The sequence below is a fragment of the Meles meles genome, chromosome 2 (genome assembly GCF_922984935.1).
Source record: "Meles meles chromosome 2, mMelMel3.1 paternal haplotype, whole genome shotgun sequence".
NCBI classification, from domain to species: Eukaryota; Metazoa; Chordata; class Mammalia; order Carnivora; family Mustelidae; genus Meles; species Meles meles.
Genome location: NC_060067.1, coordinates 143,415,090 through 143,436,068, shown reverse-complemented (window position 1 = coordinate 143,436,068; position 20,979 = coordinate 143,415,090). Strand labels below are relative to the sequence as shown.

Genomic DNA, 20,979 nt, shown 5'->3' with positions numbered 1-20,979 from the left:
GCTGTACCTTCATGACGGCGGCTTTGGAATTATCAGAGGGATATATCCTAGATCAGGTAGTGTCCCCAGAACAGTTCCCTGAAACAAAATGTAGTACAGAGCCCACGCATCCATTGCACATAGCGTGAGAATAGGCCTTTTTTTTTTTTTTTTGGAAAGGAGAGATGAGTGTTTGTTAGAGGGGAGAATCTCCTTCCTCCTCTCGCCTCTCTTACTGTCTGTTCTGTAACCCAAACAAGCAAAAAAGTCTTTGAAAAGTGTGTATTTTTGAAAGAAAAAGTTAGTAGTTGGGTTCAATTTGTCTTTTTCTCCAGGTTTTTGGTATTTATTTATTTTAAATGAACTCAGTCACTTACCAGTCTAACCTAAGGGTTATGTATTTTTTAAATGGTAACATCAGCACATAGAGTAAAAGCCCCCTTTTTTGGTGTTAATTCTTAAGATTGGTTTGGGGGTCGTTTAGAACTGTAAGAGACTGAATATTGGGGAATATTGACTGAACTCACTGAAGCAGCCTGGTATCATTTTTATTAGTTTGCCTAGCAAAGGTTATGATCTTTTCTGTTTGAAGGCTTGAACATTTTAAAGAATTTTTGTTGGTTAAAGAAATAGGATTTTCTTTCTTTCTAAGTGTCTCTGATAGCTGTGGATATGTCCGTAGTTTCTCATGGTTGGCTAATAGTGGCGGTGAGTGTTGCTGGTGGTCCTGGGGTGTGGACTCTGAGATGGACGTGTTGCATGTAGGAGTTGGTTAGGGGGTGCTCTTTGAGTCTACTGTGGGGCGAAGAGAAAGCAGGACTGGGCAGAGAGAGTGATGATGGACTGCCATCCAGTCTCAACAAAGGCCTGGACAGACCCTACAGGGGACCATGGAGCTGTCGTGAGCTGGGGTGAGGAGGTTGCACCCTCTCTTAGTCTAGGCACTGATGTGGCTGCCTTCAAGGAGAAGGAGTCATCCTGGGCATAGTGGCTGTCTTCAGCAGGGGGCAATTTCTAGAGAAGGCTGACAGCCCGGAACACTCCTGGGAGAATAAATCTCTCGGTCCTTGAGGACCTGGGAGGATGTTACAGCACCTTGTACCTGGCTGTTCACTCTTGAAATGCAGTAGAAGGAGAGCAGAAGGTAGAGACAAGGTTATCAGATAATCTTTGCTCGATGATTATGGTTTAAAGGTAAATGAGTAGTTATATAAGATGAAGTTTGTTAACTAATTCAGCCATCCATGTGTGTGTGTGTGTGTGTGTAGACAGTTTGATGTATAAGTCCATAAAAAGAATATTTTTGGTATAGAATATCTTTGGTATAGAATTTACCTAATTCATTGTGTGATTTATTCTAGTATTAAATTCCAACTCTGGCTAAGGCACGGATTTTTAAATTGCTCACACAGGCATGTGCTTTGTATTGTAATTATCTAAAGAAAAGTCTGGAAGCATGCTGCATGGAGATGAGCATGGTGTATAGAAATTTTATGTAACCAGGAGCGAGATTGCAGAAGCTGATCCGAAGAGGGGATTTAATGTAAGGATTAATGACCTGAATTTTTATTTACAATACTGCATGGTTTTATAATTCATAAGCAGTTATACAAAACACATGGAGTTACATCGTGATTTGCTCATTTAAATTATATACAAAAAATTGCGGTAGATCTGCAACTGAATTTATGAGCTGTTTCTCAATTTGATCAGTATATGCCATATGAAAAGCAAACACAAACATGTTTTGAATCAGCATTTTGGGTAACGCATCTTTCGATATATCTCCTCTTTTAGAACTGAAGTGATGAATTGGGATCTATTACATGGCTAATGTTCCCTGGTTTGGTTTTGTTTTCTTTTTTTTTTTAATTGGTAGGATAATCAGTTTTGTTCATCTTTCTAACTTGCATTGGAATCACAAACCAGTTGGATTTCATTTGCATAGCTAGACCTGTGTAAGCAGGGAAACAGAACAGCTTCTCTAGTGGCTGACACCCCAAGTTCTCTAGACTGTTTGAGTGATATGGTGTGGTGGTAGCAATGACTGGTTGACTAGTGGCTATAGTTTCTTCCAGCAATTGTTTTATTTATTACCAAACTTTAAATCTCTCTAAGAGTTGGATTTATGGTCAGTACAAATTCCATGACACTGTTCTCTTAACATCACAGTCAAATAAATAATGAAGGGAGATATTTCATGAGGAGCCAGAATGCTGGGAATCACATCCTATTTTTATCACAGACTTCTCATTTGCTTAGGTGAATTGCTGCCTTGTGTCACTCTCAGATACGTTCTTGTACAAACATGGTATCAGTGAAACAACCTTCTTTGGTGAAGCCACTCTGACTCCTGTTCCTGACCACGGCTGTGTTGGACTCCCCTTCTCTGTCATCTAGTCCTCCTAGTCCTTCTGCCTCGGCTTCATGTAAGCATTCACTTTTCTATACGCTTCAGTTCCTTCAACTATAAAGTGGGTATGACAGGCCCTACTTCATTGAGTGGTCCTGAGAATGACAAAGACAGTTTCATATGCTGCTGTGCAGAGTGAATGCCCCATGTATGGCAGCTCATTTCACCAGCTCTGACTATTCCTTGCCCAGGCAAACCTCTCCCTACTGTGAGCTGCTTATTCCCCCCAAGGCCTCAGACTGGATCTTTTTTTTTTTTTTTTTCCTCCTTCAAAGATTTTATTTATTTACTTGACAGAGAGAGAGAGAGAGATCACAAGTAGGCAGAGAAGCAGGCAGAGGGTGGGGTGAGGGGGTGGGAAGCAAGCTCCCTGCTGAGCAGAGAACCTGAGGTGGGGCTCAATCCCAGGACCCTGAGATCATGACCTGAGCTGAAGGGGGAAGCTTAACCCACTGAGCCACCCAGGCGCCCCTCAGACTGGATCTTACATGCTCCACACATCTTGGGCAGTTGGATAAGTGCTTCTTGCTTTTGCCCATGAATACAAGAAGATGTGATCCCTACCCTCAAGAAGAGCAGAGTCTGAGTCTGCAACAGCTGTAACACAAAGTAGAAACTACGTTGCCTTGGCAGCTGGAATGAAGAGGTTTAGAGAAGGAGAGTGATAGGACAGGTTGAAGGCAGGGACTTAGGCGTCCAGCATAATGTTTTTGATCCTGGCAACCAGAGGTTTTGGGATGCTAGAATTTTTTTTTTTTTTTGAAAGATTTTATTTATTCATTTGAGAGAGAAAGAGGACAAGTGGGGGGGAGGGGAGAGAGAGGGGAAGCAGACTGTCTGCGGAGTGGGGAGCCCAACATGGGGCTCCATCCCAGGACCCCGAGATCATGACCGGAGCCGAAGGCAGGCACTTAATCAACTGAGTCATCCAGGAGCCCTAGGATGCTGGAATTTTTTTGCTAAATTTTACTGGACATGTTATATATTTGCTCTGAATTCTACCCCCCCTCAACTCTTAGTGACAGCTTGTTCTTTGAACTTTACATGTGACGGGGTGGACAGAGTGGTTTTTGTTTTGTTTTTTGCCCAAGCAGGTGGAATTAGATCTGAGAGCTTCTGTTAAATGCATTTAGGTCCTTTTGGCACTTTTGCAACAATGTACCCAATATATCTACCATTATTTATACTGGTTGTGCTGTTATGCTGAGCATATTCTCATTTCATATGCTTTGGTGATAGTTCGTGTGTAGATAATTTGAACATTTTTGAATTTAAAAAGTTTTCATTATATGGTTATTCTATTTAATGACTTTGAAAAGATTCTCCAGAGAGAGAGCAGAATTAATGATTTTTTAATCACATTTTTTTTGGCTAGCATGTTCTGCTTTGTGGTTTTACTCCCGCAATCACATAAGCCAGATTTAGGAGAGAAATCACAGGGGGATCTGTTCAGACAGTTACTTGTTTGATTCCCCCAGAGGCACTGGCTCTTCGATCTTCTACTAGTGTAACTCCTCTGATCTTTTATTCTGTAAGGTGTTTGGTCCCTGTATGATGGATGTTTCACTGACCCAAGTAAATGGAAGAAAATTTTTTCCAGCCTTTAAATGTATCGCTTTCCTTGTTCTTTCAAAAACACACTTTTCTTGGGTAAGAACATTTTAGAGGCATCCGGCATCAAATCAACAGAATTGTGGCCTTTAATGGAATTTGAAGCACTGAGAAGTGGTTTGATTGGTAGGAATCCATTTTTGTTTCTTTTTCCTTGGCTATACCCCCTACACACAGTAAAGAAACAACTCCCCACCTCTCCTTGTTTTTTGAAACAAGAGTATCTGATTTTATTGAATCTTGTACTTTGGCTTTTATTGTCACTTTCCTTTTCCCTTGAAGGGGAGGAAAAACTCTCAACTTGTGTACAGAGTAAATTAAATTATGAGGAGAATAGTCCACGGAGTTAAAACAAGATGAACTGAGGTTTTGGAACTGAATCTGAGCTTTGCCACGATATTGCCGGTAGTTAATCTATGATTCAGAAACATATTAGTCATTTTGATATTCTGTTGATTTGACTAATTACCCTGAAGGCTGGCTGGCAGACTGAATTGCCCAAGTCACCTAGAAATTTCGATCAAATCAACGAGTAATTATAGTTTTGTGCAGGCAACAAATATAGAATACTGATTATGGTAGACTAAAGATGTTATTGTGATATAATCATATAAAATACTTAATTCTGGCATTATAGCAGCCTTTACCTTTTTCATACTTCAATACTTAAATTCTCAGCACACAATGGAGAAAGGTTGTGGCAGCTCTTTGGGGAGAATCGTTTTATTCTCTCAGTATAAATATGTGAGATTTTCTGGTGATAAGGTAAATACTTATATTTTAAATGTACCTTAATTATAATAAGTATGTTTCTAGAAGCCCTCAGAACTAAATATGGTCAGATTTGAAACTCAAAATTCTCTTAGATTTCCCACAGAAAGAGCTTAGAAATGAGCAATTCGAATGGCAGAGCCCGAAGTTATTGTGACTAATTTCACTATCGATTCATTAGATAAATACTAACATTAGCATGATCGGGCCTACCTGAAATCCAAATACTGACGTTCATTGCGTTCGCATTCTGCCGTCATCCTTCTCCCCTTTTGGGAGATCCTTCTCCAGAGGATGGTGTTTATTACTGAACTGGTAGTTGGCAATGTTTCTATGCTATTTTTGTGGGCACAAATGTAAAATATTGTAGAAACAGAGCCATGTTGACTGGATGAAAAAAATCTGTCTTTAATTTTACTTGCGTTGTCTTCTGCATGGTTTACCTATGTTCCTTTTCCGTGAAAGCAGGAAATATAATTTACTCAGAATTAGTGCAGATTTGCTGTGTAATTAATGTTTGTGGAGCTCCTCCAGAGGAATTACTCCGTGTTGTGCAATAACTTCTTCCACTGTGGACGTACTTGACAAAAAAAAAAAAAAGAAAGAAAGGAAAAAGCAGAAAGAAAGAAAAATGATTGAAAAGTTTCAGATATTTTGAGTTTGCGCTAAGGGAACTGTAGATGTTCTGCTCTTTTCTTGCCTGGCCTTACTTTCTACCTCCCTGTCATTGTGTGAATGTCTCAGTGTGCTGAGAGTCCTTCTTGCATTTGAAAATGCACTTTTTTTGGGTACAGCCTGACCCCAAGTGCCTACTGCTTTGTTGGGATACTCAGGTATTTCTCCAGCTTCATGAGAAAAAGTTTGTTGATTTCCAACAAGGGCTTCGCTGAGGGGTATGGTAGTAATTTTGAGTATTTGCGTGTCTTGCCTTTTACATTGATATTAGAGCCACATTTTGCAACAGGTAAATTGCAATTCCATTCCAACGGCACCGAGTCAGATCATCAATTTTTGGTAATCCCGCAGGATTTAGAATGAAAGTGAATTATTATGCATATATATGGTAATATTATATAAAATTATTCTTCCAAAAAGAGGAACTCCTTTGCTTCCATATTCTCTTCACAGCTCCTTTGATTTTAGAACTTAATTAGCTCTAAAGTGCCGGATGCTTTGAGGGGAAAGTAGGGACCCTTGTCTACTCTTTTTGCCCATTGTTTTCTACCTGAAGCACTAACTCTAGGAAGAAATGGTGCCCATTACAAAATGTATCTCCAGCAAAACCGAATTTAAAACACCATCTTTTATTTTTCTTTCCTCGCTTTTGCTTTCTCTTTCTTTCCCTTCCGTACAAAAGACACTGATACACACATGTTAATTTAGTGGAGAAGAGTTTTAATTAAAGAAGTACGGGTAGCCTGAAACCATTCCAGTCTCTGCCAGTCACTCTCGAGGCAAGTGTAGATGAACTGAAGCAGAATCTGAGAGACTTGCGATCTACCCAGTTGCTTCTGGAGGCTTATAGATAAATTAATGCCTTCCTCCCCATGAGGACAGCCTCTCCGCAGGTCTGCTCAGGGGGCTGGCAGCCATCCAGTCAGTAAGCCTTCCTGGCACAGCAGAGGGACTGCTTCTTGCGAGTGGCTTCAGCTTCTACTTAAATTCCTGAAAAGGCATCACAGCCTAAATTCTGGACCCCCCACCAGAAATTAGAGCCTCCATTACCCTTTGTTAATTGCAAATTACATATGGTTCTTCTACTGTAGTGTCTCTGAAGAGGCAGCCACTAATGATTAGTATTTATGTCTGTGTGCAGAGCTAGACTTGTGTGCGCGTGCGCGCCTCTCTCTGCTCAGGGAGACACAAACTCAGCGTGTACCTCACCTTGAGGTAAGGTGCGGCTCTGTTCAGGAGTAAGCAGTCTCGTACCAAGTTCCCTACCGGACTTCCAAAAGATGACGCTTGTGGTAAAAGGGAGGCTGCAGGGCAGTGGGAGCTGGTGCTCACCAGTGTGGTATTTTTCAGAGAAAGTTGAAGGAATTCATTTGTAGGTGCATCATGATCTTTGGTTTTCATGGCAAATACGAGTTCGAAAGATTGAGGTTTGTACAGGCAGAAAAAAAAAATCCTATTAAAAAAAGACAGATGATGGGGCGCCTGGGCGGCTCAGTTGGTTAACCCACTGCCTTCGTCTCAGGTCATGATCCTGGAGTCGCAGGATCGAGTCCTACATCAGTCTCCCAGCTCCACGGGGAGTCTGCTTCTCCCTCTGACCTTCTCCCCTCTCATGCTCTCTATAGCTTCCGTAAACTGCGGTGCTGGGAGCTTCTCTGAATATGAGAGATCGTCACAGTGAGCTATATTTTCTTAGACGGCTTCTGTTTTTTCTTCTAAAGAGGTCCTAGAAAAATTACTAAGACCTGTGGAGAGCCCAGGATTCCTCCAACTACATTTGGAGAAACAGTGATCTAGACTGACAGAAGTTTTGGCAGAACATTAACTTTTCATATTCCCAGCGCTATGACCCCCATAAGGAAAGGTAAACTACAGAAATGTAACCCAATAAGTATTATTGCACAATAATATTAAAATAAACGTTAGAAAAGCGGTCCTCAAGAATAAGACTGCCACTCTTCTGAATTCTTTCTGCTTTCTTAACATGTCATTTTCACCCATATTTATTCCATTGGAAGTTAACAGTTCTTAAGTGTAGATGTAATTGTTTTCCCTTGTGTGTTTTGTCTTGAATGTTTTCAAACATTCTGTGGTCCTTAAAATTGATTCAAGTTGCATGTTATGTTAGGATACTCTTCTATCCCTACTCATACCCATCGGGCTGTAATTATTGCAGGGCACCTTTCCCTTCCTGACGAGATGAAGAAGAGACTTCTGGCGCACTGTAACTGCTATATTAAGCTGGACTTGGGTACTTTCTTTGGTTTGGGATGTTCATTGGCTTGTATTTTATTTTTATTTGTTTTAAAATATTTTGTTTATTTGACAGCAATCACAAGTAGGCATAGAGGCAGGCAGAGAGAGAAGAAGGGAAGCAAGTTCCCCGCTGAGCAGAGAGCCCAATACGGGACTCTATTCCAGGACCCTGGGATCACGACCTGAGCTGAAGGCAGAGGCTTTAACCCACTGAGCCACCCAGGTGCCCCCATTGGCTTGTATTTCAAATGAAATAATGTTTTTGCTAAGTAGGACATGAACATGGCACCAAATTCAAAAAGCAGAGAAAGGTACACAATGAAACAAAGTCTTCCTGCCTCCCCTGTCCCCGGCCACTCATGCCACTCCACTGAGGCAGGCTAAGGCACCTTACATACCTTCTTGGGGACTTTCACAGATAGTCTGCGCACTTACAGGCATACAGAGTAACACATTTCTTTTTTTCCTGTACAAACGGTGGCATGTGGTACTTGATGTTCTGTCCATATTCCAATAGCCTTTTGATATCAGTACATTCAGAGGTGCCTTCTTTTTTTTTTTTATTTTATTTTTTTAAATTGTGACCTAGGATTCCATCATATAGAAGTGCCTAACTTACATAACCAGGCCATAGCTGGTGGATATTGAAGATCTTTCCACTTGTTTTCCCTTGACACCAAAGGACATCACTGTAGTTAGAGAGGTGTTAGTGGTTAAAAGGATCGTGTCTGGGTCAGGCAGATCTCAGGATATCTGTATGACCCTGATTAGACCTTGATTACCTCTCTGTGACTCAGTTTCCTTATTTGTGAAAGAAGGGAGTAGAGTTCACAGGATTGTTGAGAAGATTTAATGGTGTGAGGTATTTCAAATAGTCCCGACAGAGAATTGCTCAATACGTGTCAACTCGTACTGTCGGTCATTCTGCCATTTTGCAAGGTGAACGTGTCTTCCTAGGATAAATACATAGAAGTGGTTTTCCTGACCCAATTTAATTTTGAAGACTGTTGCCAAATAGTTCTCTGTGGGTAGAAACCCGGTTTATGCTCTCACTTGAGGTGTAGGAGGGGTGCTCATTTTTACTTCTCATAAGTGACCTCTTGTTACCTGTAAATACGGACTGTGACTGTATACTCCTGAGGCCCATGTAGTAGTTGCTCAGAGGGGAGAGATTTCAAGTTAAAAATTTCTTCTTCCTGAAATTTTTCAGGGCTTCTAGAAGAGCTCACTTTTAATTTTTATCAGTATGACATCTTCTCTTGATGATGAACTGATTGTGGCAATAATAAATGTGTAAGCAGTAAGCTACTTTAAGCCAGTAGGTTTTTATTATGTACTTCTAAAACCCTTTACCTCCTCATGGATGAGAAAATGCAGTCTTTTAAATCTTCATACAACACTGGTTACCATTTGTTAGAGGGATTATTATATTTATATGTAAGAAAGTGTTACATTATTTTTCTGTTCATAAAAAAATAAATGTGAAATTAGAACTTTATAGTCTTAGGTTATCACTTAAGTGCTACTATTATTCCACTGACTTGAAGGCAAGATACCAGTCTCGACTAGCTCAAGAACCCATGGCTTTCACCATTTCTGTCACGTGTGTAGTACGACTCTGTGGCCCATTGCATAGACTGGTGAAGAAGAGTGCTTTGTCCTAATCAGCACAGGATTGTGTTCTAGGAGACAAGCAGGTTGTTGATTCTGAGCCTTTGCTAACATTATAATAAATGCTGATCATTTTATACTTCTGATTGAGTTTGTACCTCACCTTCCGGTGTTTTGGGTGGGAGTGGAAGTGCCCAGCCAGCCATGAAATTTGTAGGGCACCAAGACCTGAACTGATTATTATTCAAGAACCTGGTTACTCATAGGGCTAGAACAACCCCCTAGGTTCTGAGACAGACCTTTATTTACAATTCAAGTCACAAAAGTTCCACAGCTCTTTTTGGCCATACCTTTAGTATTGGAACGGGTTGTTAGCCTCTGCTTTGGGACTCTTCATGGTTTTACCATGAATGCATCTTCAAAGTGACTTTTAACCTTTTTTTTGAAGGGGGGGCAATTCATTCACCCTTTAAAAAATTGGCTGAAGACTACCACCCCCTCTCTCCAGAGAAGGATACCAACAATTTATGAGATCTGTGGATGTACAGGGAATGTTATTGGTACTTCCCTCATTGCATTTTGTGTATCTTACGCCATGCACAGACCGGTGCAGGATGTTTTGGCAAAGGAAGCTTTTCTTGTTGTTATTTCAAAAGGCAGTCATCACCTCACCATCGTTATGCTACAGGTTGCATATCTGAAATTTTTCACTGAAAGCATTTGAAAAACTACTGGGAGGGAACTCATTCTGATTACTACAGCTATAAAGACAAGTACAGACTCAACAGCACAACTACCCCAAGTACTTACTTTTCCACAGAAAATGACTGAGACATGTTGGTCAGAAACTTAAAAACAATTTTTTTTTTTCCAGGAACATTTCTTGAGAAGAACTTCATTGGTATGAGAAGGTTCTCAGATTCAGAGCATGTAAAATCTCTGTTTTAGACTATGACCCCAGAGAAGTGGTTGGATCATCTTGGGACTGCATTTACTTCAGTTAAGTTTTAGGGCTTTGTGTGAGAAATCTTGACTGAGCTGTCCCTTGATAGCTTGCAACAAAATAGTGGCGTGAAAGGGTGGGGCATGCATACTACCAAGGTTGTAGTGATTAATTGGGTTGTTGGGGAGACTCCCCGAGAGTGGTCCAGTTTTCATGTTTCAACAAATCGCTCCATGTGTGCAAGAAACTTCTCTGTTCAGTAATCAGTGAGCTGATGTCTCAACACTTGGTATCATTTTCAAAAGCTGTAATTTTTACATTCCACATCCTTGCCCATAGTGGTTTAGTTTCTTAAATAACCTTAAAAATTAAGTCCCCAAACAAATACTAGGTATGAATATGAATATTAACTTTGATTTTTCTTCTCCATTTTTTTTCTGCTTATCAGTCTGTTGCATGTCACTTGGGTATGACCTAGTCGGCAGCCGGTTCTTGTGAAATTAAAATGTAAAACATGGTGGAACTATTTCAAGGAATTATTGACAGTTTTCTGCTGTCTTGTTACTATTTTAAAATATGCATTTATCAAAACCTGAAACTATTTGGAATGTATGTATGGGGAGAATTTTCTTTGTGCGCACTCTGTGTTAGCTGGTGACCTACAGCTTGGCAGAACAAAATGAGATTCTGCTTTACTGAGTAATGGACAGTCATCGACGAATGAGCCAGAGTCAAAAACTATGGCAGGCTGAGGGAGCCCTAGGACAAGGTCCGGGAAAGTCAGGGGCTATTGGATGCTTGCTTTATTTTTCACAGTCCAGAATTGCTATGTGATATGACAGCGAGAGAGAAAAGGAAACTGGGCCAGAGGATTGCAGCACAGGGAGGATTTAGATTTAATAGGATTTTATTAGGCTCTAAGCAGAGGTTGTCTGAGGTAGTTTGACCCACACTGAATCCTCCTCTCCCCACTGCTATTACTTGTAATTGAGGGCAGAAGTTTCCTCTCTTTAGGTGTTCCCAATATTTGAAGAGTCTTCACCCCAGATGAAATTTTACATGATAAGCACATTTACAGTAATCGACTTTTTATGTATTTAGTAGCAGCCGATTCAGGGCATTTGAATATGCATTCTAAAACAATGAGTTCTCCAACTGGCAAAAAACAAACAAACTAAATTATATTTGAGATGGTTGATTCCTGTGCTTTGGGTTCTTTAAGTGAAATATGCTTTAATTGTTAACAAGAATACAGATCGAATCCATTTATAACTGGAATTCTTACAAAGAACTTTTGTACAATGGCCATTATTCTTCTTCAAAGCTTATCTTCTTACCCCTCCCCACTTAGTATATCACTTGGAATAAAGTACAGAAAATCATGACTTTTGAGCTGGGGGAGACCTGAGAGATAATCATGTAGTCCTAACTCACCTAAGAGGTTCCAAATCAAGATCCCTGTTTTCCACTCAAGGTCTCACTGCTGGGTAGTCCTGGGGCCGTGTCCCAGTTCAGAGCTCAAGTCCGCAAGAGGCGACTTGACATTTTCTGACTTCCACACTTGGACAACTGAGCTAAAAGCTCTTAGCCCCCACCCTTTGTTCTCTGCTTTAAATCCACCGAATCTCTCGAACCATTTCTACAAAGCAACCAGAGAAATACGAGGAGGGAAGAAGAAGAAACGGGAAGGGAGCCTGCCATGTGTTTTCATCAGGTTCAAGAGATTGCTTCTCATCTGGCAACTCGTTGTGGAAAGACTCCAAAAGACTCCACATGGCTTCTTTTTCATCTCTAGGCTTCTCCATGCTGTGTAACTGACCTTGCCTTTCCTCTGCTCTAATTGCTCTACTAAAATCCTTAAAAAAACAAACAAAAAACAATAATCAATCAATCTATCTGTCTTCAAATTCTCTGTGTTCATTGGTTCCTTCCCATGAGGCCTGCAAATATCACTTTTTCCTTAATAAAAATGTTCCCTTGGCTCTGTGTCCCCTTAAGGTGACCATTATTTCTTTTCCTTAAGGAATTTTTTATAATCCATTATTAGAGGATATTGTATTTAAATAGATAAAAGAAAGATGGTATGAGATCATATATTGTTAAATGCCAAAATGTTTACATTGCAATTTCAGTATGCTAGTGAAAGAGGGGTATATTAAAATATAGTTATTTGTAGTTCAGGGGAAAAATGTGATTTTCACGCATTTATAGCTTTCCTAAGTATTGTAGTTTTCAAAGGAGGCTGAAATTAGGTAAAGATATCTGTCTATTTGGAAATGAGGTTGAAGGAATTTTTACAGTAGAAAGAGGTATAATCTAGATGACTAGAATCAACCTTTTATGATTATATAGTATGTTTTATAACCCTATGATATGGAAGCATATGCGTGAGCTTTTTTCATAGTCAGAAGATATCATGTACTTTCTAAAAAAAAGGCAAATAAGAATACCTATAATTCTTATGTCAGTTATCTCTATCTCCAATGATGAGTTAATAACATTTTTCTTTCCTTACTGATGAAAATATTTTTGTATATATTATTAATGAAATATATAAATTTGACTACTCAATAGTCAGTTCTGTCTTTGAGGTATAAAATCTATGCCGGCGTATACATGTGTTTTGATAGCTCCTCCTCCTGCCATGCCAAAAAAAAAAAAAAAAACAAAAACAAACCCTCAGCAACCACACCACAAAACCATAGGCAACCACTGTTGGAGAGAGTCCTTTGGGTATTTTTCAGGATTGGTGGTTCCTTTGAAGAAAACAAAATCCCTCCGAATGGGTTTACAGAGCTCTTTCCCAGGCATGAAATTCAAGTTGGTGTGCATGTGGTGGGTATTTCTGGGAAGAACGGGCTGAATATGTGGCAGGAGTGTTCCTCTGAGCAGTCGCTACCCCAGGTACCATAGGCTGAAGAGAGCAGAGGGCAAGAAGGGGGAAATGTCCAACAATGCCATACTCATGATGCAAGCCCATGTTCTGGTGACAGCAGCCTCTTTTACTTGCTCCTGGCTTTTTGCTAAGTTTTGTCCTGCTCTGTTCTTCACTTGAGACTTTAACTGTGCTCTGAGAGTTAAATAAAAAGCTTGGAGTGGAAAAATGCAAAAAGGAAGAAAGTAAAGCCTGACAATAGGTGAATGCAGAAATGTATTAGAAACCTCGTCGCTTGAGGAAAGGCGCCTTTCTGTGTCTCTCATCAATATGGAGCCTTCTCTTTCTTGTAGTTTTATATTGCCCTGGGGACATGCTAGTGCTTGAATACTCTAACAGGGGAATAAGAGAGAAAGAGAGTGGAAATATCCAGCGCTTTTGTCTCTGGGTTTATTCAGAAGTAGTTTCATTTATAGAATCTTCTGGCACAGTGTTTCCTTCTTAAATGTGGCTTGCTTGACTTACCACATTCTTCAGGCATCTGTTTCAGAAGTATGATTGGGTAAAGCAACATCTAAGTGAGATGCACTTTTCTCAGAGAAGATACAACTTCCTTAAGGGAATAGGGCCAGGGATCATAGCCAGGCAAAGAATAAAGATTTCTAGAAGGAACCCTGGACTGGGAATCAGGAGACATTCCATTTCTATCAAAACTAACTGGTAGTTTGTGATTTTAGCTAAGATATTTCTCTTGTCTGAATAAAGTCTCTCTCTCTGCAAGGATTGCATGCAAAGTCCCTTTGAGAACAGGCTTCACAGCCCTTAGGGAGCACGTTCCTAATTTTGATTTAGAAGCAGTTGGCATGTTGAATGTTCCCCTCATACGTTTCAAGATGAATCTGAGAATCATGGCGCTGGAAGGAGTCTTAAAGAGTCTTGTACTTTTTGAACCTCTGGGATAAACCAAAACATTCTGATTTTCCTCATTATTATGATTGTATCCTCTGAATAAAAGCATTTTCACAGAAATACTATGTTTAAGACAATGAGGGAATTGAATTAGAACTTGTTTTATTAAAAAAAAAAAAGAACTTGTTTTATTTATTATCACTTAAAACAGGGTTGCCTGCTGAATTGTTACCTCCGAGGACCAGCCTATGTGACGTGAAGGGGCTGGCTTGGCTGTAGGATCCTAGGGAGCGGCCAGGACCTCAGAGATGGGGAGCACGTACCCTGTGTGTGTGGGGAGGCCACTTCTGGGTTTTAAAATACCGATGGGCCCAGTAAAACATGCCTCTCAGTGACAAAGAGCCATTGTTGGCAGTGGACAATGTCCTATTGAGAACAATAAATTTGGATTATTAGGAATTACATGTCAGGGAATTCACCAATTTGAATAATAAAATATAGTCATAGAAGATACACATTAGCTGTTTTCCTCAGGTATGTGATTTCTGTGAGCCTTCTTCAAACAGACTTTCCTCTTTCTACATACTTTAATCCTCTTCCATTCTCCCTAAAAAATGTTTCCTTTCCTCAGAATGATGAATTCGAGCCAGTTTTCTTTTCTTATGTTCTACCATTTTTTTCACGATATGAATGTTGAATGGTTAGCCTCCCATCCCCAAGAGAATATGCCTTAACAATTTTCTAGTGTTTAATTTCACTCCCTACAAAGAACTTGACCCAGAAATCTAACCTAAATCTTCATCTTAAACCCCCTTTCTCACGTTTTATTGTTTGTAGGAGGAGCAGTCAACTGGTGTTCTCCTCATAATACCCTTCATATTACTCGGCTGAAAAATTGCTGATGGTTTTTTTTGTTTTTTGTTTTTTGACACTACAAGTCTGGAAATTTTATCATGGATTTTATTTCCAATGCACTAATAATTATCATGTAATCACTGTACCTCAAACTCTCTCCAGCCTGTACACTCAAAAAAATAGTTTTTTGAACCAGAACCCGTCCTTTCTGTGAGCTGACCAAACTGGGGAGATACTGGGCCTATATTGCTGCTTCTCTCTGTGAGTTAGTTCCATGCAACTGGATCCTATTTGCTGTATGCTCTATGACCTCAATATCTTTTTGCTCCCTCCTGGCTCTCTGGTAGTCGGACTCTCTTCATATTTTATCCACATAATTCATTTTCCATTTGTAAGTGTGCTACCTTGTACTCTCACTGAGGAAGCACTATCTTGTTTTTTGATGGATCATTTCTATCTCCGATTTGTCAAGGTTACTTGGAATTCTATTATTTTTTGGAAAAGCCAGAAACCTTAACTTGGTTTGTAGCTATGAAATGACTGAGAATGCTTTCAATTCCATTATGATAGCCATTGATTAAAAAAAAAATTCAATCATATTGGACCCAGGAGTCTGGGTGCTGTTTTAGAACTACCCCAAGTTGCATTATGGCATTTATTTCTGTCACTATTAACTAATGGCTTTCCTGTTTCTGGATGTTTTTAAATTCCACGGACATTGGTATCATAGTTTCTTGCTTTGTTATAGAAACTAGATTTGAACGATTAGACTTACTGTCTAGGGGGTTTGGTTGGTGGTAGTGAAGAAAATAAACCCAATAATTGTTTAATTTATGTGTGTAGCTTTGGTAGCATCATTTTTTATATTTTTAGTAGCAAGGTAAGAGTAAGAAAGAATGGGTAGAAATGTCTATTTTGTAGATATTTTTGTCCTGTGTTAGTCTTTGAGAATGTCTATGTTCTGATTTAAATTTAATGGCCAGTGTCCTATTTAATATATGAACATAACGAGATGCATTTTTGTTTGTCATTACAGGTTTCAGAAGATGACAGTGAAATGTGAAGAAGTTATGTTTCTTATGTGATACTTGAAAGTTAGTGACTGCTTGCCAAATTTTCCTGAAAATTAAATATGACTTAGAAGCACTGATTTATGAAGGCTTATGATGTCATCAGTTACAACGGAAAACAAACTCCAGCAGGCCGTGAGCCTGCAGGGAGTAGACCCAGAAACATGCATGATTGTATTTAAAAACCACTGGGCACAGGTAATGTATGAGCTGCCCTTTCTCTGCTGGTCTAGGTAGCCCATGAGTCCTCTATCCCATTGAACCAGGGCTTTCCTACCTCTATGATGGGTGACTGGGCTTCCAGAAACATAGGGAGCAAAACCTTTGCAGGTAGGAAGAAAAGCCACTTTCTCTCTTTCTTTCTTCCCTTCTTCCTTCCTCCCTCCCTCCCTCCCTCCCTCCTCCCTTTCCTTCCTTCCTTCCTTCCTTCCTCCCTCTCTCTCTCTCTCTCTCTCCCTGCCTTTCCTTTCTTCATGAGGTATCTAGTTGTAAACCATGGTTTCCATAAAAGCCATTAATTAGGGAACACGTATATTCCTCAGATATTTTTGGAAGAACAGTCGTTGACCTGAAAGGAGCTTGGACATCATGTTGCAATAGACTTGACCAGGATTAGACCCTCTTTTCCCCCTCCCTGGTGATTTCCATCTAGTCCTTACACTGTAACAGTGCTAAAATACACATTTATTAAATATTTACCAAGTGCTGTGCTGAGTACTTCAAAAGCCTTATGTCATTTACTCTTCTCCACAAACCCATAAGGCCGTTAGTGTCAGTTTCCTCATTTTACAGATGAGGGAATGGAGGATTAGAGAGGCGGAGTTAACTCTCTTGAGGTTATACAGATAGTGAGTTTCTAAGCAAGTACATAGTAGATCTTGGTCCCTTGGCTGATGTATTTGACCTCTGTGCTCTACCATTTTTCCGGCTGGTGGTCCCTGCATAATTTAAGGAAAGAAGATGCCTGGCAGTATCTGAATTCATTACAAAGCTGATTATAAAAGTTTTTTTGATCATTCAGTTTGACTTCTCTGTAACTCTGATCCACTTGTATAGATAATTACGGGTTCAATGTTCAGAAAATTTATCAGCTCACCACTTTCCTCAGGGAGTTTACAAGTAGTAAAATAAATAAAATTGGTCTTCTTTACTACTTGTCCAACATTACACTCCCTAGGTGAGCTGGTAAGTGGCTATTTATGTGACAGTTTTTTAATGACTACCCAGTTCCTTCCTGTGGCTGGAAACAGCAGAGGGGTTAAAGCACTGAGCCTGCAAATCACAGCAATTATGGGGGACACAGTTTAGATCAAAAACAAAATCAATTCTGCTTCTGGGTCACTTACACTTTGTAGCTTCTTGTCACTAGTGTAAAGCTTACAAGACTTTTTATGCATTTCCCTTTTTCTGACATTTTGCTATTAGAATCTTAATGGGTCTGCTCTGGATTTTAAGGACACATCTGCTTCAGTAAAGGGAGGCAAGTAATTCAGGAGTTTTCCAGATAATTAGAGCAATTATCATTGACTTTGCACTTTTATAAGTTTTTTAATATGCTGGTTCTAAAGTGGGGTTGTGAACCCTAAGGGATGTGCCCATTAGTCCTTTGGGTGTAGGAAGAGTATTTTAGAAGGCCTGTTTTTATGTTTATCTTTTGAAAATTTCTATTTGGGGTTTATTAAGTATGTAATATAGTCACATATTAGTATGTGTACATTTATTAATGTATCCAATAATTATGGTGCTCATTTTTTTTAATTGGTAGGAGTGCGCAGTTAGACATTAATATTGAGAATACTTTCGGCCTCAGTCATTTCATTTGGCTGAAAAAGTCCATCATTCTAATTCACATTCTTGGCTCTGGGCCCATTTTATTTATTTGTGTAAAAATACTTTTGTTGTAAGCATTCCTGGTGGGGAATCTGTGATGTGATCCATTTAGTATTCTGCACCAGTCTTCAAAGACAGGAAATATCATTGACCTCTTGATTTTATGCAGATGAATCATTTGCCCTGTCAGATTCCATCCTGGGCAAGCTTTCTCCAAAACTGCTGGCGTGTTGGAGAGTCTAACTTCAAGAATGTTTAAATACCCTTTCCCACTGGTGAAGGAGTAAATATTGGTCCCATAATCATATTACTTGTTTCCATATCCCGTTATGAATGACTTCAGCATCATCCAACATTTTGGGTGATCTGAAGCATGGCACCCTTTGTTGAGTACAGGAGAATACTGAGTTCAGGGTAAGGATAACTTTGTCAGAGGGAGTAGTGTCCAGTTATTAAATACTTCTTTTCATAAAGTGCGGACACTCTTGGTCTTATTCATCTATCAGTCATTTCTTTAACTTGCTTACCTCTTTAGACTTGATTTTTCCTTTTAAATAAATCTGCAAAGTTCCTGAAGTCTCTCTCTGCTTCCAAGAAAGGCTATTTTGGTTACCTTTATGAATAAAAGTACTGGTTCAAGAAATGCACATGCATGTCAGCACCATTATTGTTAAATGGAGATTTACTAGCCCCAACTATGGATTCATCATTGTAGGCTGCACCAGTGGCACATGGGGATATGTCATCCTTGGTCTGGGCTATTAAAGAATGTATGTGCTAATTTGGATGACAAGGAGAGATGCATTATTAGAAAATGAATAATAGTGACTACGGAATTAAGTCAAAGGAAGGGACTATTATCTGTGAAAATGGCTTGGGAAATGGAGGAAGTGAGATTTGGCTAGCTTGACTATAGGAAAGGAAGGTTTTGATAACAAAGGAAAAGAACATTTTAGCGAAGAGGTATTGGGAAGGAATGCTCAGTGTTGGCTTTTTCCGGTGGTAAAAATAGAAAGGTGAAGACAAGGCAAAGTGGAGAGGCAGGGCTACATGTGGGGTAAGGCCTGGGACCTTCAGTTGATAGGAATAAATGATACTCACTGATTTGGAGGTTTATACATTAGTACTTGGCTGGGAGTCATTCAGGCTGGGGACACAGGTAGAATGGTTGAGAGGACTGGGGAATGAGCTAAAGTCTGACAGAAACTCCCGTGACTTGTGGGACGACAGCCCCTGCGTTCCCCTGAGGCAACCTAAGGAAGCCTGTAAGACTGGCAAGAAATGTGGCCTAGTCAGAACTGGGTGACTGCATCGTATTTACTGAAGTGTCCCGTTAGCTGGCAAGCACAGTGTTATTTTTTTTAATATGGTAAATTAGGGAAAATGAATTCAACAGAAGTCTGTGGTATCCGGAGTCCTTCTGTTTGTTAGGATACTTAAGTATAAATTCAGCATAATTAACATGTATTTGACAGGTTCTGTTCCGCTGTTTACTAGTAGCTTCTGTTCCAGACCTTGACTTAACAAAGCAAGCTTTGATGGAGGAGGATATCCGCTTGCCCACCTACACCTTGCTATCCGTCAGAGACAGCTTGTTCTGCAGCCTCCGTCATCTAAGGCAGTCTGGGATTCTGGAGGCTCGCAGGCTGAGAGACCTTGAACTAGTCGAGCATTTGAGTTTCCTAAGGGCTCCCTGGATTCAGGGAGCTCATGACATCCCCACAAAGGTTCTCTAGTGGACATTCAGGAATAGTTATGTGCCTAACAGTGACTTCGGAGAATCGAGGCTACAGGAATCCTATAGCCTGGTTGCTGGCCTGTGCTTCCAGTTGCTTTCTGAGATGCCATCTTTTTTTTTTTTTTTTTTTTTTTAAAGATTTTATTTATTTATTATTTCACAGAGAGAGAGATCACAAGTAGGCAGAGAGGCAGGCAGAGAGAGAGAGGAGGAAGCAGGCTCCCCGCGGAGCAGAAAGCCCGATGCGGGGCTTGATCCCAGGACCCTGAGATCATGACCTGAGCCGAAGGCAGCGGCTTAATCCACTGAGCCACCCAGGCGCCCCGAGATGCCATCTTTTGCTGGAAAGTTGCCAGAACAGTGAATCGAAAACCCGAATCTGCCTGTATCTTGTTTCTAGTTGGACACTTTAGTGGCCTCTGGGCACCTACAGGCCAGGATGTCACATAGGGTCTTGATTTCACTCCTTGTCTCTGATTTAGTCTCCAGAAATGCAGCGTTACTTGGAGTTCCTAGCCACCCCCACTCCTAGGCAGTGCCTGGCATGCTAGTTCAGGCTTCTCTGCCTTATGCATTTCCTCCTCTTCCTGCCTATAATATCCCTCCCCCTGGCTAAATGCCTTTCTTTCTTAAGGACTCATTTGGGACCTCAGTTCTTCTAGGAAACCTACTGTATTCTCTTCTATGTTTCCACTCTGTGCTCCAACAGCATCCCGAGTGTTTTTTCACTGTTAGACCAACCATGTTTTATTAAAATTACATGTACGATAGCTTCTTCCCAGTCTCATTTTGAGCTCCTCATGGTCAGAGACCATTTGTAACTTACCTACATCTCCAGTGTCAAGAATATCGTAAGTCTATTGTAGATGTTCAATAAATCGCCAAGAATATCGTAAGCCTATTGTAGATGTTCAATAAACTGTTGAACCAAGAGACAGGAAATATAAAATACAACTTTAGAAGAGCTAGGTGACTTAGAAAACACCTTTGAACATGAACATGCACTCATATTAAAACATTCTGTAGTTTTCTAGTAGGATCTTTGGACTGGCATTTAAAAAAAAAAGATTTTATTTATTTATTTGACAGAGAGAGAGAGGACAGTTAGGAGGAGCAGACTGTCCACTGAGCAGGGAGCCCCATGTGGGGCTCAGTCCCAGGACTGCAGAATCATGACCTGAGCCAAAGGTAGACACTTAAGAGACTGAGCCACCCAAGTGCCCCGGGACTTACATTTAATGATGAGCAATTTGGGGGAGTGAGTGGATGTTTAATTTTTCTAGTAGTCTCTAAGTCTCTACAGTTTATAGTCTGGTAGACTATTGTTTTTATCTCTTGCTTTTGCTTCTTTGCTTCTTCTGAATGGAAGAGCAAGCAAGAAGTAAGAAGCATTGGCCCAGCAGATAATAAACTATTCAACTATATTTCCGTGTAAATTAACCT

General features: G+C 40.2%; 1 protein-coding gene across 2 annotated transcripts in view; it reads left to right on the top strand.

Moving 5' to 3' along the window:
• The window catches only part of FHIP1A (FHF complex subunit HOOK interacting protein 1A), a 228,112-nt gene that overhangs the window by 133,090 nt on the left and 74,043 nt on the right, over positions 1-20,979 (top strand). For both annotated transcript variants that reach the window (XM_045993518.1, XM_045993525.1), the window contains one exon: positions 15,935-16,166. In XM_045993518.1, the coding sequence (XP_045849474.1) occupies positions 16,062-16,166 (105 nt within the window). In that variant the 5' untranslated portion in view covers positions 15,935-16,061. The remainder of the gene's footprint in view (positions 1-15,934; positions 16,167-20,979) is intronic.